This window comes from Oreochromis niloticus, linkage group LG7 (assembly GCF_001858045.2).
Source record: "Oreochromis niloticus isolate F11D_XX linkage group LG7, O_niloticus_UMD_NMBU, whole genome shotgun sequence".
NCBI classification, from domain to species: domain Eukaryota; kingdom Metazoa; phylum Chordata; class Actinopteri; order Cichliformes; family Cichlidae; genus Oreochromis; species Oreochromis niloticus.
The window spans coordinates 14437722-14456096 of record NC_031972.2 but is presented as its reverse complement, the minus strand read 5'-3'; the positions used below and the strand labels follow the sequence as shown (position 1 = coordinate 14456096).

Below are 18375 nucleotides of genomic sequence, written 5' to 3'. Positions count from 1 at the left end.
GTAACCCTGTGATGAATCTGATTAAAATTTTTAATTGTTTGACAGCACTAATATATATATATATAATATATTAGTATATACTTACCTGTTAGTATATAGGTTTTTTAAACAGTTGTATTTCACAGGAGAGAACCAATGCTAAAAGACTGAAGAAAACTATTCAAATTCTCTTTGAAATTAAGCACACATTCTTTGTGTTTATTCTGCATTTACTTCATTATATTGCATAAATTCCAGTTACAAGCTTAAATATAAATTGAAAAAATGTAATTGCAACCGGCCTACTGAACAAGTAATTGTGATTAATCGCGATTAATTACAGAAAATTGTGTAATTAATTAGTTAATTTTTTTAATCTATTGACGGTCACTCTGGCACAGCTGGCTGCGGGCGGAGCTCATGGGCACGTCACTGCAACCCCCCCTGGCTTCTGCTCCGCGGCTGCTGAGTGACCCCTCATCTGGGGCTCTCCTCAGCTCTTTCCGGGATAGTGGCACGGTTGCCCCTCCGTTGGTCTTCCTTGGTCTCTTGTGCTCTGAGGGCCTCTGGATGTCTGGAGCCTGGATCTCCTCCATACCTGCTTCATGCCCTGGAAGACGGGGCTATGGCTCCCCACATCCTCTAGCAGATCATTACATGAAGGAACCTGTTAAATACAAGCGCGCTCATGCTCACAGGTACACACGGGTGCTCACACACACAAACTACACCCTTTTTGGCTCCTACCTCAAAGCACACTGTGCGCTGTCGATCTTACGTGCTGCACAATAATATTCAATATTTAGTATTTACTGTTATATTCACATAGATCATCGCAATGATGTTGTTTATTATATTGCTCTTTTTTTTTGCTTGTTTTCTCTTTTTTCTTTCTCAACAGGTGATCCAGGTGATTGATATATGTATTTTTTGTCTGTTTGTTTTTTGCCCTTTATCAGCGTTCCTCTTCCCTGCTGTTTTTCTTTCCCTCTTTCTTTCTCCCTTTTCTTTTCCCCAGTCAAGTCTGTCCCGTATTTAGCAAGTGAAAATAAAATAAAATAAACAATAAAAGCAAAGGTGAATCAAATAGACCAATACGGCAAGGCCGGGATGGTCCATTTGGTAAAGTAAATCCGTTGGGCATCTTTCTTTGCCTTTAGACAATAATTCTGATGGCAAAAGAACCAAATGGGACAGGCGAAAATAAAAATAAAAAATCTATTGACAGCACTAATATGCATTTGTTTTTTATATACTGTTTAATAGGATATTGTAACCCAGGATAATATGGTTTGGTGTGAATTGTATTTTATACATTTGGGAATTGTATTCACATGAGTGTGAGTAGTTGTAATTTCATTGCTGTGGTTCTTTTGTTCCATTGTCAGATTTGCTCATGGCAGCCAAATAATTTAATGTGGGCATCTAATCGTCACTGTTGTCACTAGTCACCCCAGAAAGCAAACAATAATTTAATATACGTTAAATCAGAGTTATACTGTTATGGAGGTATGTAAGGATGACACGAAAACTCACATTTTACTCCAACTTTAATCTCAGCTTCACTCAACTGGTTTCACAACGTGCCAAAACATCTCCTAGAACCCAGAAACATTACTCATCCCACTTTTCTTCTTGCTGGGTGTGAGTGGAAACCCTGATGGTCCGCCACGCTGCCAACTTAATTTTCATTGAATTCTGACCACTTTTGCACCCTCAGTTAATATTAAAACAATGTGAAAGTAACTACTAAAGACCAAGAGGACATAAGTGGAAATTCAACTGATGTTAAACAAAACAAATTACCTAAAATACTTCAGATTAATATATTTTACTTATCTAATATTGTGATAAATGATGTAATGGTGTTGATTAAAACATTTTAACAGTTCTATTAAAGACTAGTCTCTAACATATAAGCAGCAAAAGACAACTTTACATCAGGCTAATTAATTTATGAAATCAAGATTAGTTTACAATAATTTTGGTGAATTCACTCCTGCACTGAATGATGTCCTTCTCTAGTCTGGATCCTAACTGGGAGCTACCTATAGTTAAAGGAGAACTCACAGACTGTCACTGCTTCAATTTGCCGAGTCGCTTCATCTACAAAAGAAAGCAAAACCAAAAAGTGAATGAAGGACATGAAAAAGTTAAGGAAAGGGCATACTTTGGTCAGATTTGAAATTTTCCACCTAAGACATCTCTCTCTGTTTCACTAACTCATCCTAGCTAATATAATCCGCCTTTAGTATCAGTTACGTTAGCAATCTAACTTCAGTTAATGACATTTTTGATGTGTCTAATAATGACCATGGTGACAGTCATACATCTACAATATGTGTCAATGTATTGCATGTTCAGCAATATATGTACAGATGGGGTGTACCACTGTGAGAGGGGTGCGATGGAACAGTCCAACTGATAACAACTTTCCAACTATAAATCACACAGTCATACACATACACTGTCAGATTTCATCAGTATTTTAACATTGATCCAACATTTATATAGCACTGAGATTTCAATCTTGACTATAATGATAATGTGGATGAAAACTCTACATCAGTTTAATGTCATCTTACTATCTGGGGCATTTTATCTACCTCACATCTATACCAATTTAGAATCACCAGATCTCCCCTGTGCTTTGAACCTCAGTGTGTATTTAGTGCAACAGAGAGCTTGGATAACCTCCAGCTCTACTGGAAATTGCAAAATCATGCCACCTTTCCTAAGCAGTGGTTCCACTGCACATTCAGACTGCCAGTTTCCACCGTGTTCACCTTGCTTTACTCGTCCAAATGGATGGACTCATAACCACTGCTACATTATCAAGTGGAGTTATTCTTGTATTTAGTACATTTAGTACGGTACACCAGATATCACTAAAAGACCTTTAATCTCTTCGCTGTTTACCCCTCAAGATCTTTCTCTAACTTGGAAAGTCATATATTGTATTTCTGATAATAAATTGTACTGTTAAAAAATGCAACTGTGAACGTGGGAGCCATTATATAGATATAAGTGTGCAGATGTCTGTACATGCATCTTTTACAGTGAAAGAGTGAGCCTGTTTGAATATTTCACCCATGACCAGTGTGTTTGCTTAAACTCCAGTTTAAACACCATCACACCCTACCAGTGAAAAAGCAAACATTACCAACTTGTAAATACAGTTAAGTCATTTAATTTGTGGGTAATATGAAGTCCACAAAAAAAAACTATTAAAAAAAAAACAGAAAAAAAGCTGATCAAAAATATTCCATTAATGTTTTTAATCACAGTTTTGTTTTCATATGCCTACACATTACATTTTATTCACCGCTTACACATAGTGCAAATTAGACAGCCTTGTTACTGCCTCTAGTGCCAAGTTTAAAGTCCTTGATTAGGATATTAAATTAGGATTAATGACCGATTGATCCTAATCTTCCAAATCATGTCAAGCAGAGCTCTTGGACGTCGCTGAAACTTCATGATCATGGCTACGGACAGTGTCAGATTATAGTTGAGGACTGGATTATCACTGCTAATCCAATTACACATGGTGTGCTGTAATCGGCTGTGAAACTACTGTAAGTAAGGATGACCATTTGGAGGCTGAATTAAAAATTTTGAACACGCAGTCGTACCAAATAAATAAATAGGGGAGCTGTGGCTGTATCTAGAAATTATTTCCAAGTTTAAACAACTACTGCCATAATAATTGATGTGTGGTTTGTAACACCAAAATCTCTGTCGATACCTGACCATCTCTGGTGACATCGGACCATTTAGTGGCCAAGCAACCGGAAATAGAAAGAACTCACAACCGATGACGATTTGACTCCACCTCACGATACCATTTAGCAACAGATGAGCAGCGCTTCATGTTCATTTTGTCGGGCCAGAGTGAAGCACAGCCGCCGCCGTGGTTTCCTGAAGGAATACTTCACTGTGTAAATGTTTGTCGGGGTCGCGGTCCGTCCCTCCGTCCCTTGCACCGTAGCTGGCTGAAACCGTTAGCGGCTTCCTCATCCAGAAACACCCCGCGTGAGTCAGTGCTGCTGCTAGTTTCTGCGGCTGTTTCGCTATGGATGTGCTGTGGATGATACCGCTGCTGCTGCTCATGATTATTCCGCTCCTGATGTGCACCAGCAGCACGTTTGTTTTTTATTTCAAAAAGTTCTTTTACGTGGCCTGGATGATGGTCTTGGCCCTCATCGCTATACCTCTGTGCATACTAAAGAGCGGAGGCAGAGACATTGAAAACATGAGGTGAGTTTTGCAGAAATGTCGCTCGCGGCGCCGTCTGACAGCTAGCCCGCGCTAGCTCGTTAGCTGGCTAGCAACAGTGGTTGTTTATATTGAAGCATTCGGGTTTTTAATCTCAGCAGAAACAATAATGGCCTCATTGTTGCGAGGAGTTAAGTTACCGTTACAGCAATGTGGCGGAAGAGGTGTTTCCTGCCAAACTGTGTGAAATTTGAAAGACAAAAAATAAGCAGAAAGTAAAGAAATTCCCAATGCATTTTTCTCTATCATTCATATGCTACTATTAGCTCGCTTGACACATTGGCAGTAACGGCGAGTGGACATTAGCTAAAAATCAGGGTGCTAATGTGACGTTGTGTTCATGCTGGGTTAATGTTTGGCAAATCTTAGTGTTTAATATATTTATTATTTTCCACAATGAAATACAAAAATACAAAGCATCAAATAAAAGTAAAAGAGGGGAGAAAAAAAATAAATAAATAAAAATAAAAACCCACCCTAACAAACAACACCCCTGTTCGCCGTCAAGTAATCAAAAGTTTAAAAGAAAAAACTTACGGTCAGTGCAAAATAACACCAGCCAAGGTATACAGAACAAGAAGGAAGGAAAAATAAGCAAACAAATATAATTAAAAATAAATAAATAAATGTCATTCCTGAACCTGCGTAGATGGTTGGTCAAAAAATATCAAAAAGGGTTTCCAGACTTTATTAAATTTATTTACAGAGCCTCTCAAAACGAACCTAATTTTCTCTAATTTAAGATGAAATAGTACATCCTTAACCCAATGCGAAACTGTGGACGGGGCTGCGTCCTTCCACTTCAAAAGTATCAGACGTCTTGCCAGTAGTGTAGAGAAGGCAATAAGTCTTTGACCACCTGCTGGTAGTGCCAGACCATCGGAATTGACCCCAAATGAAAATAGAAGTGGATTAAGCGGCACTCTTATCCCAAATATGCATGACAAAGCCCCACAGACATCCACCCAGAACTTTTGTATTTTGGGACAGGACCAAAACATATGGATCAAGGTCGCCTCTGCCAATTTACATCTTTCGCACGTTGGGTCAATCTGGGGATACATCTTTGCCAATTTTGATTTGCTAAGATGAACCCTGTGCACTATTTTAAAATGTTTGGCAAATCTTAACGCAAGAAAAGCAATAATATCTTTAGATAGCGGATATTTTCAGTGTATTTCCTGCAGGCACTTTCTTAGAATCCCAACCCATACAAGTGTCCACCGATTTGTGCCCTCTGAATGTGTAATCTAGCACTGTATCCGCTCAATTAGTCCTGTCTTTTTAAATCTGTGTGTGTGTGTGTGTGTGTGTGTATAAAGGAGTGACTCATTTCTTGAAGCAATAGTTACTAGTAGTGCTGATTTAACTTCATATTTCTGTCTTATCTGCCTCAGTTTATATCTGTGTCAGGGGGCAAAATGTTAAACATTTTACAAAGACGTTATTTTACACCTGACACAAAAAGCAGTCAACTGATCCTTACTGTAGGAATGTAACACATCTTCAGTGTTGGTGTTCACGTTGTAGGGGGTGTTGTTGTGTGGTTGGTTAAATCTAGTCAGTGGTGATGGCTTGCTGCACACAAATGATTGCATTTCAGTAATTACCCTGAAGAGACAGATGCCAGATGGCACGTTTCCCCTGATTGGAGCTGGGTTACTGAATAGTTATCAGACCCATCCTCAATGCAACCTCACTTGGCCCTGAACTGCTGACAGCAGCAATGTCTGTTACAACAGCAGACCTTACTGCCTCAGTGCTCCAGGAATAACAGTGTCACAGTCATGTTAGCTGTGCCCGTGGTGTCATGTTGCACCAGTGTACCGTTCTGTCAGTGCAGAGGTTATCTGGACCGGTTGTCTGTGACAAAGTGAGCGAACTGAGGTCAGACCTGAGATAGGGAATGAATTGACTTTTTGGATGGATATTTTACATGGCAGACAGGACTGGAAGAGAGAGCACTGTAATTCAGAGGGTTCTGTCACCTAAATTTACTGTCACACCAAAGCCTGAAGACTTGTGGGTTTCCAGTCACTTTACCTCTGAATTAAACCTGTAGGCCACAGCAGGTGTCCATGAGTTCGCTCAGTCAATAACATCTGTAAAGCATCAAGTTACAGCTTGTGTTGTGCTTTCATTTCTTGAAACACATCCATTAGTTTACATTTAATTGAAACTCTGTTTTATCCATCACTTATGTGAATGGCTACTTCTGGGTATGAGTCCAGCATTAGTTATTAGGTAGGATCTCATGACAACAGATAAAGGACAGGGGTTTAGTTTTCTCACTCACAATTGCATGAGCTCATGTTCCATGCTGTGTAATGGTGTCGAACATCAGTGGGAGATCAGTGGCCCTGTCTTTTTGGTAAAGGAGTAATATTGCCACTCAACATGCTGTATTGAAAACAACCAGTTTTCTTGCCATAGTATTTCTGATCAAAGTAATTGTTAGCTCTGTCACCCTGAGACTGTCATTAGATTCTTGCCCTTTGGACAACCTACTGACCTTAAACTTATAAGTAAATTCAATAAGATTGGCAGTTTTACATTTTGGCAAAACAGGTCAGGCTGACCTTTGGAGTGGCCAGATTGCATGTGATTTATCCTCTTGTTCAAATTTGATTGCACTCTCTGGGTTGCTGATAATGAAGTGAACCAAAGTGAATGCTTAGTGGATTGATCATAAAATATCATTCAACAGAGGTCACTTATTACCCTTGAACATACTTAGAGTTGCTGCAACACTATATCGTTGCATAACCTGTGGCTTTTACTTCAGACCGAATGTGTTATCACTGCACTGCTATGTTGTAAGATAACCAAAAGACTACTCTAGTTTAAAGGTTAACAAGATTTTTCCTGTAGATTACCAGTCAAGCGTATATATGCAAGTTGAACCAAAGTCTACTACAGTCATCAGAAGATGGTTCTGAGAAATCGCGTACCACCACTTCTTTATATTTTGTTTCCAAGGAGCCAGACTGTGTTGTATTTTTATTTTGAAGTGGTTGAGTAATGGTTCTGCCTGAAGGCCACTTAAAACATAAAAAGGGCACCTATTATGTTATACATTATAACTTCTCAAAGAACCAATTTTAAATTGTTCAAATGGTAAAGAAAGATTGTCTAAGAGAGTTCAGGCTGTGTTGAAGAATAAAGCTGGTTATACCAAATATTAACTTCCAGCTTGTTAGAATTGCACAAACTCAGTTTATTTGCTCTTTATGTTGTAGTCGCATGTATGCTTGCACATTTCAGTAAATACAGTACTTATGTCCTATATTTCCTACAAAATATAAAGACATGAAGGGTGGTTAAAGACCTTTTTTGCTGTATTTTAGTAAGAAACTATGTCCAATGTATATTCTTATAAGAATAGTCTGGTAGTTCCCATTAAAAAATTTTTTATTTAATTTTTAAAATGTTTTGCTTGTCTGTTAGGTAATACTTGTAGTAGAGTAGAATCACTATAAAATTCTTAAAAGACTCTGCATGTGAGGCCTTTGTCAGCAGAAAAGGGTGTAAAATTTATTTTAAAAAATACAGTAAAGTCCAAAATATATTGCCCTTCATATTTTCCAAAGCCATCTAGCGAACCAAGTTGGAGTCTTTGCCGGGCCAATTCTGGGCCCCGAGCCTTATGTTTGATACTCCTGCTTTTGAGTTAGCAGTATTGAGTTTCGATGTGCCTAAATGCTTAAAGCTGCTCCTTCATGGCACATTATTAGCATTAGTGGTACAGTTTTCAGTGAGTATGTGTGACATTGGATATACGTTATAGCTGAAACTTGCTCAAAGATGGTTTTAAGTAGTTGGGTAGATGTTTTAGTCAATGGACACATTTTGTGTGCAGTCATGAAACTGAGCTTAAATGAAAGCACAGTTTGAAGATGAGTGCGGTTCCTGTAATAGCTGGTTTAGCAAGAAAACTACCACACGTTACAAGGAGGATAGTTTGTTTTTGTGACAACAAACAGAGGAAGGTGTTCCAGAGAGAATACGATTCAGGGATGAGCGAGGTCTCTTCTTTAAGTATTATGTATAGAAGAGAGATTTCTCTTCCTGAGGCCAGATTGGTAGTGGCTCTGCTCTTTTTCTGAGAAATTTCATTCAGATTATTGACAGAAGCCAGTTTTTAGTGGTACACTTTAGCATGGAGAATGTTATGGGAGTATGATTGTTTAGCTGAAAATGTAAAGTAGTGTTTTCATGATGTGTGAACTCTGCCTGAGCTCATCATGGTTGTTAAAAATCACACTGAAAGTTTTCCAAGCCAAGCCAGCGGGCACCTTGGATTTGTCTTAACAGAGGTCAGAGTTGTTATCATGTTTGTGTCTACAAAGGTTAAGTTTCACAAGTCCCAATAGATCTCATCTGGTGAATCAGACAGTTTCAGGCTTTTAATAGTTGCAAGGGGGAAAGAAAAGCTTAAAAAAAACTGACTTTGTTAGATCATCAAATCACAGTTATAAACAAGCACATGCTGACTAACAAACATTTACAGTAATCACGTCATCATTGAACTTGAGTAATCATGCACAGCGGAGCCCAAAAAACCCTTGTTTCTGTTGAATTTTTTTTCTTCTTCTTTTTCTCTTTTTTCCTTGTCCATTGCATCAGCAAACTGTCAGGTCATAAATGCCCTGACAGTTTCTAGTAAAATTTCCTTGTAACATTTTTTTTTTCTTTTAACCCTAACTACAAACAGATTTTTGTGATACTTGGAGAGAGCTCCCATGGAAGCCTATAGTTTTGTAAGTTATTGTAAGGTCAAAAGACGGCTGTTTTTGTTGTTGTCAGCAGACTAGCTCTGATAAATGGACTGTTCACTACCTGCCTATCAGAGTAAGACAGATAGTGACTATCTTGCAACAAGATAAAAAAATTAAATGTTCCGATAAATACAAATGTGCATTTACTTTGACTAATCAAAGCCTGTGTGTTCTTGTATGTAATGTTTGTCATCAGGAAGGTGTATGAACATTTCTTTCTCGATGGTTACTGGAGCGTTATACTTGGCGCAAGTAATTATTTACCCAACCAGGAAAAAACCAAAGCTTAAAAGGGGTGTTGAACATGATTCATTTAGCCTATGTGTTTAAAAATGGTTGTGATTATATTACCTGACACATTCCGCTTTTGCCTTCTACGTTTCACAGGGCTTTAATATGCGATACACTGACATCATAAGTAACCAATACATACTCACTTTACTGAACCTTTCCCTCTCTTAGGATCATCCGTTTCATGGTTCGACACGTCAAATATTTGCTGGGTCTTCGATTTGAAGTGAGCGGTTGGGAGCATCTGCAGACCGAGGGTCCCTACGTTGTCATCTCGAACCACCAGAGCTCCCTGGATGTTTTGGGTGAGTCTTTTAGTGCTTCTCTGAAGACAGACATTTGGCATTTTAGCAAGAAATATAATTGGTGAAGCAGACAGAAAGGACATGTGGGTAAAGAGAAGGGTGTGCAGTAAAGGTCCAGCTGGCTGGGAATTGCTAGGATCCTGCTTAGGGCATTTGTACCCATGCAGGATGTGTCCTTACTGCTCTGTCATCAGGTAGGCCTGTAATGCATTCAACCCTCTACTTATAAATGGTCATAAATATCAGATTGAAACATGTGTTGAGAGTTTAGCAGTGACAGCCTGTCTCATCTGTTTCTCACTATACACCGACTTTTAATCTGAGAGGAGGAATAAAGCAAGACAGTCATGCGGATGGTAGATTTGTCTCAGCTGTAGTTTTTGTGTTTTTAAGCCCTACAGACTCAAGAAAACAAACCAAGAGTAGGAAAAAGAGAGAATCCTCACCAGGGAAGAGTTGTTTTACAGTGAGTCCAGTTCATCCTGAGCAACTTGATACCAGATATGATGCATGCAGTCCTGAACATTTTAGTTGGAGGAGCAGCATTCCTCTGCAGTAGATGCATGAGTCCCAGATGGAAGAATTGTATCGTTAAGCTCCAACCATGGAAATTTTTGAATCTGCACCTTAATATACATGTGGCAATTGTCTACCTCATGACCTAAAGTAGGAAAGGAAAAGCTGATAGCCATCAGCCGATGAGGCTCGATAATTTAATGTCTGCACCAATCACATTGGCGGAGAGACCAATCAGGGGCCCAATAGTGCTAAAAATGTATTTAGGAGGGCGGTTTTGTGTCTTGGTGAAAATCTTGGTGAAATTGAACACAGAGGTATAGGATTACTGTGATTGCGCTGGTCACTAGCGGATTACTCTCATCACCTGTACATTTTGTAAGATGGAAGATGCCAACTTGTCTGCAAACAGTTGCCAACTAATCACCAAGCAGTTACGAAAATCTGAAATGTGAAACACAAACTGGAAATGGGAAAATGTTGTGCTTTTTTTGGAAATGTGTTCAGTGGCACAACTTTTACTTTGGAGGCATTTTGCAGCTCCAGTTTATCGCTCTTCTTCAAGTTTCACTACCTGTCTGTGGTTAGTTCCCCGGTATCTACAGACAAGTTGGCATCTTCATTCAAACCGCTGGCAAAACCACAAAATATGCATTTTAACTAATACAAGAACAAATCTTGAATATCAGAAGAGTTCATGTCACCTGTCTATTCTAGTCAGCATGTAGTGATGGCTAAACTCAAGCCTGTGTGAAAGCGCAAAAGCAACCAGCTAACTGGTACGGATGTTTGCAGTTGGCTCAGTTCCAGCAGATGTAGTACCAGATGCAACTTGTTTTTGTGTCAAACTTTATCCTTGGTCTCTCCTTTTGAGAGTCATTATACTACTATTACTATCATTATTCTATGTCACGATGGTTATACATAACAATTCTTTTTTTCTGGATCTCAGTAGCTACTATTTTTGAGCCGTGCTCCACTTTAACACTCGTTCCTTTGTGTGCAAACAGGAACTGGGGAATATGTAAATAATAAAGGGCTACATTGTAGGTTATGCCATGTGAAAACACTTTGTGATCAGACTGCAGGATTGTCTGTGGCAGCCGTGATGGAGCCAGACTGTGATCTGGTCTCATCCTGTTACAGTTTAGTTTAGATCAGCCAGCAAACAGTGGAGCAAGACTAGCTGCTCCACTGTTACAGCTTTATTGCTTTGGTCATTAAGGGAAAGTCTGCACAGGCTACTCACAACTTACTGGAACCAAATGTTAAGGCCTTCCAGGTGTATACACTCCCACCTACTTTAGCAACGGGCACCTTTTCTGGTTTGTCAGACAGGCAGTAGGCATGTTAAAACTAGGCCAATTGTTAGATTACTGCATTCCAGCTTTGTGTTGGTACACAGTGCTTGTCAGAACAGAACAGTTTTCACAACCTCTGCTGATAGGGGATCACATGCTGTTTGCTTCTCAGCAAGCTGAATAATACAAAACTTGGTAAAGAAGCAAAGCACGGGCACAGAAAGAACCTGTTACATTGGTATGGGTTTTTAATGTGGCTTCAGAAAACATTCTTTACGTACTGATCACTTACTGTATCAATAAAATGTAGGCCTCACAGAACCCTATCTGAGCTACACACTGGTCGGAAACAAAAGCATGTTGTAGAAAGGCTTCGATTCTTCTTTTATTTATTTTCTTCAGCTTGTATTGTTGATAGTTGAAATATCTTTTAACAGTATCTCATTCTTCCCTGTTCTAAATCTGAGTGTTGAGGGATGATTTCTCTCCATCAGTGTGTGGGGGAAGAGGGTTTTTCAGCACCCATGAGTGATTAGGGCAGGCTCAAGGCCAGGGTAGTGATAGCAGAGGAAGAGCTAGGCGTCTAATTAGCACTGACAAAACTCAGCATGTGGTTTGTTTAGCGTCCAAGTTGCCATGCCAACTGCTACACCCCAGCCATTAGAAGATGCTGATGCTAGAGCGGATGTTATATTAGTGTCTTCACCGTTCTGAGCTGCTTTTTCAGCTTGGTTTAAACGCATCTGCTCACCTGCTGTTTTCAGAGTAACATCTTATAAAGAGATGAGACAAAGAGTCCAAAGCATGGATGTTTCATCTGGTCACTGATCCTTCTCTGAATGAGTTACAATCAAAAGGCAGAAACATGTGATTTCAGTTTGGGTGCTATCCCCTTCCAAGATAGCACCACTTCAGACATGTGGCGGTGCTACAGATATCCCATTCTGATCGCTTATCAGAGTTCATATCCAGCTCTTCGTCCTCATGTGCAAATACGTGCCACAGGTGGACTCTCTCTCAGCTTTGAGAGGGCGTATTTTTAAAGTCTCTATGGTATAAGTGCATTGCATTTGGGGTATTATTTAATGACTGAAAGGAAGACAATTTATTATAGCACAAGTTCTTATTGACTCTCTGTAACTTGTCATATTAGAAGACTTTGAAGCTACAGAGCAGTTACATACTGCTAGTAGAAAGCTGTGTGCTTAACTGCAATGTCTTTAACTTTTATTTTAATTTATTATTTTTATATTTTAGTTTTAGAAGTAGTTTTTGTAAAAAACTGAGTAAAAACTGTCACCACAAGGTGTCACCGTTTCACTAGGTTGTTGTATAGCATTACATTTTTATTATTATTATTATTTTTTTTATGGATGTTTGAAATATGTTTAATTTTGAAAAACTGCAGTCTCTGTGCTCTTCTAGCTGCCAAAATAAGTCAGGTGAGTGTGATAGAATCATGAACTCTTTACAAGTATTGAGCTAACATCTGGGATATCTCATTTTGGGCACAGCAGATTGGACTTACTGCACCATCTTGTGGTTCAAAGTGGTATTACATGGGAGTACAGCCAAGCCCTGTTTGTCCTAGAGTTGTCTATCATACATGGCACAAAGACATCTTGGAAATGATGTTGGAAATGGAAATGATGAGCTGTTGTTTCCTTGCCAAAACCAAAACAAACCACTATGTACATACAGTAGCTGTGATGGTTCTAAAAGTTTCATGATCCTGAAGGTTAAGTCTCTTGCTTTGTCTGTCAGGCTTGATGGAGATCCTACCAGACCGCTGCACCACAATTGCTAAGAAGGAGCTGGTCTACGCCGGTACAGTGGGCCTCATTTGCTGGCTGGGCGGGATCGTCTTCATCAACCGCAAGAAGACGAGCGATGCCAAAAGCGTGATGGCTGACGCCGCCAAAACCATGTTGGACGACCAGGTAACCTGCCTCCAGTTAACACAAGAAACATCTTCATCTCTAGGTTCTGTTGTAGTCTTTGTTGGAGAATGTGAGATGATTAAATCACCCTTGTCTTATGACTTTCACAGATTCGTCTGTGGGTATTTCCAGAGGGAACTCGTAACCAAAATGGCGACCTGCTGCCCTTCAAAAAGGGTGCTTTCCACCTGGCAGTGCAGGCACAAGTAGGTTTATTTATTTGTTTACTTTAAAGATCTTAAATTTTACCTTGTATGTAGAGGGAGGGAGTGTTAGAGCTCTTCTAGCATTTTGCTTCATCCATACATGTAAACATCCCATTTATTCTCTTAACCCTGACAGGCTGTGATGATTCTGTTGGTATTTCAGGAAACTTCTGCCAGCTTAGGGTTCCCAATAGTGAGGGGGCTGATTCCAGACACGTGGGGGAGCTAGCAGACTTATGTGGGGCAAGACTAAATTATGAAATCATAATTTAGTAGAGAGCACAGCTTTCAGCCGGGCTGCAGCCAGGTCATTTTCATTTTCTGTGATATTTTTTCTGCATTGTGTTTGATACATTGCCAGTGCGCTCTCACAAAATGATTGGTGGGACAGCAGCAGACATGACCTCCAGTTCAAAATGGCTGCAGCTCAGCTGTGCAAATTTATGAGCTTTATCTCTGCGTGCATGCAGGTGGGAGGTCTCTGTTCTCCAGTTAATGTTTCATAGCAACACTCGGGGTCAGACAGGTGGGATAAATTACACATACGCAAAAAGAAAAACACTCTCGAATGAGACCTAGCCATGAAGCTACAACGGTGTGTGCATGTGTGAACCCAGATTTTGTAACTTGCAGCTGAAGATCGATATCAGTCGGGTTCAGATGTGCACCAGAGTCTGCAAAAATAAAGCCCTGCTGCTTCTCATTAGAAAACACATTAACGTTTTAGTAAGAGGTTCTTACACTTCAGAGCGCTTGCTAACACGTTCTCCAAACGGTGTTTAGTGGATGTTAACAAAAGCACTTTGTTTGCATTTGAAGTGCTGGAGTAACTCCATTTGAAATGTGGTGAATGCAGTCTGTTTCACCTTTCCCTGATGGCTTTTTTTCTTCTTCTTTTTTACACACTTGAGACTGTTTCTCTTTCTGCATTTGCTTCTGCTGAGTTAGTCCAGCCTTTTCATTCGTACCCGACCAGCCAGATTGAGTGGAAACAGGACAGCGCCCAGGGGGAGCCGCGTTTGGCTCATTCAGCCCTGCTGAAGGGCCACTCGGGGCCTTGAGAGAGAGCAACTCGGCCTCTATTAGCAGGAGTGGAGGAGATGGAGAATGCTTGTGTCATGCTGAGTTTGTGTGTGTTTGAAGAAATGTGCTGCTGGTTTAATCAGGAATTTCGGCCTTTTTTTGATTGGTTTAGAAAACATTTCCTTTTGGGGCTTCTTTCCTGTCTGTTTTCTTATTTTTGCCTTTGTTTTTGTTTTTTTCCAGGTACCCATCATACCTGTCGTTTTCTCCTCCTACAGCAACTTCTATCTACGGAAAGAAAAGCAGTTCAAATCAGGTAACGGTCCTCAACTTTTTAATTTGTGTAGGGTCAAATGACAATAACATGAAAACAACAGCTTGATGTTCCCCGAGACTCCTGACTCTAAAGTTTTTTGGGTTTTTTTGCCCCTGCAGGAGTCATCAGATTGAAGATCCTTCCAAAGATTGAGACAAAGGGGATGACTTCAGACGACGTGTCATCCCTGTCTGACAAATCCTTTGACCTGATGCGTGCTGCTTTCCTGGACATCTCTGACTCCATAACCCGGAGCAATGGGCCCGTAAGGCACTGAACATTGATCTTCCACCCGCCTCCTGGTTTTTTTTTTTTTTTTTTTTTTTTTTCCAGCCCCATGTCTGAGACCCACCCCTCCCCAAGACCTCCCCACTCTCCGCCCCAGGTTGTCCCACCGCCTGGCCAGGAAACAACGTGACACAAGTCTTTTTGTGATGAAAGCTCTTCATGTCTAGTTGACGCCTGGTCCGGTCCACCTCTTGCCTGAGCACACAGCACAGTCAGTCCTGACCCTCACTGTCCCAGCAGCAGTAGCTGCTCTGCACTTTGTGAGCGGAATGACGGACGGCGAGCCGAACAGTCTGGGTGTGTGTTGTTCATGCATGCCTTTCGGATGGCTCTGTCCACCTTTCATCCTTGCTTTGGAAAGCTCAGCTTTCTTATTGTCTTACTTTATCGCTGTTTTCTACTTTTCTTTGGCCTTTTATCTTCACCTGCTTTTGTCTGTTTTGCCTTCTGTTTAGCAGATAAATTTTGCGGGGGTTTTTCTGATCATAAATGTCAGTGGATATTTATGTTTTCCTCTCATGCTGCCTTGGTTTTAGTTCTCTTCGGATGCTTAAACAGACATACACAAAATCAAAGTACCCCATCTCCTTACTTCCTTTGCTTTTACTTTTTTTCTGTTTCTCCCCTTTGTGCATTCCAGTCTTTTGCCCAAAGACAAAAATGAGTGCGGGTCTCCACAAAGTGTGGAGCGTGTGGAAGGAAAGGACACCCACGACTTTCTCTAGCTCTGTCGCTCTGGATTGAACTCTATATCCACATTGGCTCATCAACCCAATGACCAATAGCTCCATGACACGCTTCATGATGTCAGAAGGCAAGGAATGCAAGATACCGTGTATAACAACAGCACCCATCTGTACTGGATTTATGGACTCAAGCGAACTGATCACTTCTCAGTGTGTTGTATGTTGGTGTATCACTGTACATTCTTCCAGTTTGTCTCTCTCTCCAAAAATGAATTGAAGCAACCGGTCTGCAGCATTGAGCAGCAAGTGTCCTCCAGCAGTGCTCTAAACTCAAACTCTAATTTCACACTCTTGCTTTGTTGTTGTTTTGTTTTTTGTTTTTTTTTGTTTTTTTTTCAGGATCACCTTTTTGCTCCTACTCATATACAAAGTGTCAAAAGAAGTGAATTCTTTAAGTGCAATGTCCAATTGTTTCAGCGTTACTACTGTTCCAAAGTGCGAGCTTCCTGCTGTGCCATGACAAAGATGTTTTGGGAGGTTTCCAATGTGCGTGGGGTTTTTGTTTTTTTTTATTTAATATTACTATCTCATTACGGTCTGCTTAACTGCCGGCCCAATGAAATGATTTAAGGCAGTTCTTGCCATAAACAAGAGGAGGAAACCTATGAGATGATTTAGATCTCTAGTATTTGTTCATTTATTAGGATTAAATCAAGGAATCCCAAAGTACTAACAAACTCGAGGATCTAATGACTGAAAATGTGTTATATTGATTGGGTATGATGGGAAGCCCTTTTTGTTTTGTTTTTTTAAATCCTATGAAAATAAGTTATTATATTTAGTTGTGATGTTCTGATTATTTAACCTCACTGGAGACTATTAGATTATTTAAACAGAAAAAGTGCAAAAATTTGGCCCAAATTTTGATTGTTGGCATCGTTGGGTGAGTTTTGCTCGAAATGGATTTGTTTTATGATTTGTACTGAAAATGTCTTTGGACCACTGACTGAACCGCTTTCATTTACACCCAGGTCTTAGTTTCACTTCGCTCAGAGTACAGCCACAAAAATCATTAATTCTTCCCATCAAACATACTCTGAGAATGTACCACAGCATTCAGGACATTTGTTTGTTACTAATTGCAGCTTTTTTTTTTTTTTTAAATGACTTTTGCTTCCTTTATTAGAAGTGTGACGTTGCCTTGCATGTACTTGGCATCAAATGTAGGTGATTTATTGGGCTGGGCACAAGGCATTAGGCTTAGTCTAACCTTGTTGTGCTCACTGACCTCCTGAGAGCTCATGTGACTGGATTTATGGGTACGTTGGTAGTACGCCCTGCTACGTGCGTTGCTGTTCGTAGTTGAGTGCACTTACTTTTAGTGAGCCCTGCTTTGGTGACATGTTAATCGGATTTCAGGCAAGTTCCAAAGCCAGTTTGGATCATAAGCCCTTACTATTAATCACTACTAATAACTCACCAACCTGTTCTTTATTATTATTATTATTATTATTATAATTATATTTTTCTTTTAGTTTTTCTTTCTTTCTTTTTTTTTAATTCCTTTTGTTTTGTTTTTTTTTGGGGGGGGGACTGTCTAAGACCAGTCTTCACCATTGCAGCAGGTGTTTCGAATGTTCAAAAAGCACTCTACCAAATCGGTTTCTTTCCAAAAACTATCTATACCATATACATTTATTTAATGGAGTGTGCTATCCATTTATTCCCTGTTCATTGTGTGTGTTGGGGGTGTTTTGTACAAGAGAGTGTGTGATTTGTTAGCTTTGGCTAACAGGCTCTGCAACAGTCCTGCCTGTTTAATTTCTTCCCTTTGTGTTTTTTTTTTTTTTTTTTTTTTTTTTTTTTTTTTTTTAAATCTTTTGTCTTTTTTTCCCCCGTAGGGCCGTTGTTTACAAACTGAATATTTTCCAATATCTTACATATTAAAGTATTCGTAAAGCACTTTTCATGCCGAGTTCTGGTGGGCGAAAATAAAAAAAGATGTTTGTTTTCACCAAAGCTATTAAAGTGTAATTTAGATGGATATGAGAAACAGAGCTGACATCCTGCAGAGCCGTGTGTGTGTGGCCCTTTATTGTATGTGTGTGTATATATGCACACATGGTATAGATGCCTATTATAAATATCCGGTTAATATTTAATGTGTTCTTGATTTCACATATTCTGGGTAAATGTGAATGCCTTGCATAACATTAAGTAAATAAATTTTTTTTTTTTTTTTTTTTTTTCCTTTTCTTAATTGGTCATGTACTGAAATGCCTGTCTTGCCCTCCTCTGGGACTCGCTTTAAAATCAGCAGTGGAAAAGGTACTTACTGTATGAGACTCCGCAGTAATGGCTTTAATCTGGGGCTCGACAGAACTTAGTTTGTTCCAGCTGTTTCTAGAAGTTCTCAAAGTTCACCGCACACCATCAGACCAGATCCATACATAAGCAGCAAACTACGC

At 39.7% G+C, this 18375-nt stretch overlaps 1 protein-coding gene across 1 annotated transcript; it reads left to right on the top strand.

The window, feature by feature from the left end:
- The first annotated feature begins 3285 nt into the window (after positions 1-3285).
- agpat2 (1-acylglycerol-3-phosphate O-acyltransferase 2 (lysophosphatidic acid acyltransferase, beta)) lies at positions 3286-18149 on the top strand. Its single transcript, XM_005454514.4, has 6 exons — positions 3286-4239; positions 9498-9631; positions 13213-13388; positions 13499-13594; positions 14861-14933; positions 15053-18149. Exons 1-6 carry the CDS (start codon positions 4055-4057, stop codon positions 15208-15210), a joined length of 822 nt encoding a protein of 273 aa, XP_005454571.1. The 5' UTR covers positions 3286-4054; the 3' UTR covers positions 15211-18149.
- The last annotated feature ends 226 nt before the right edge of the window (positions 18150-18375 follow it).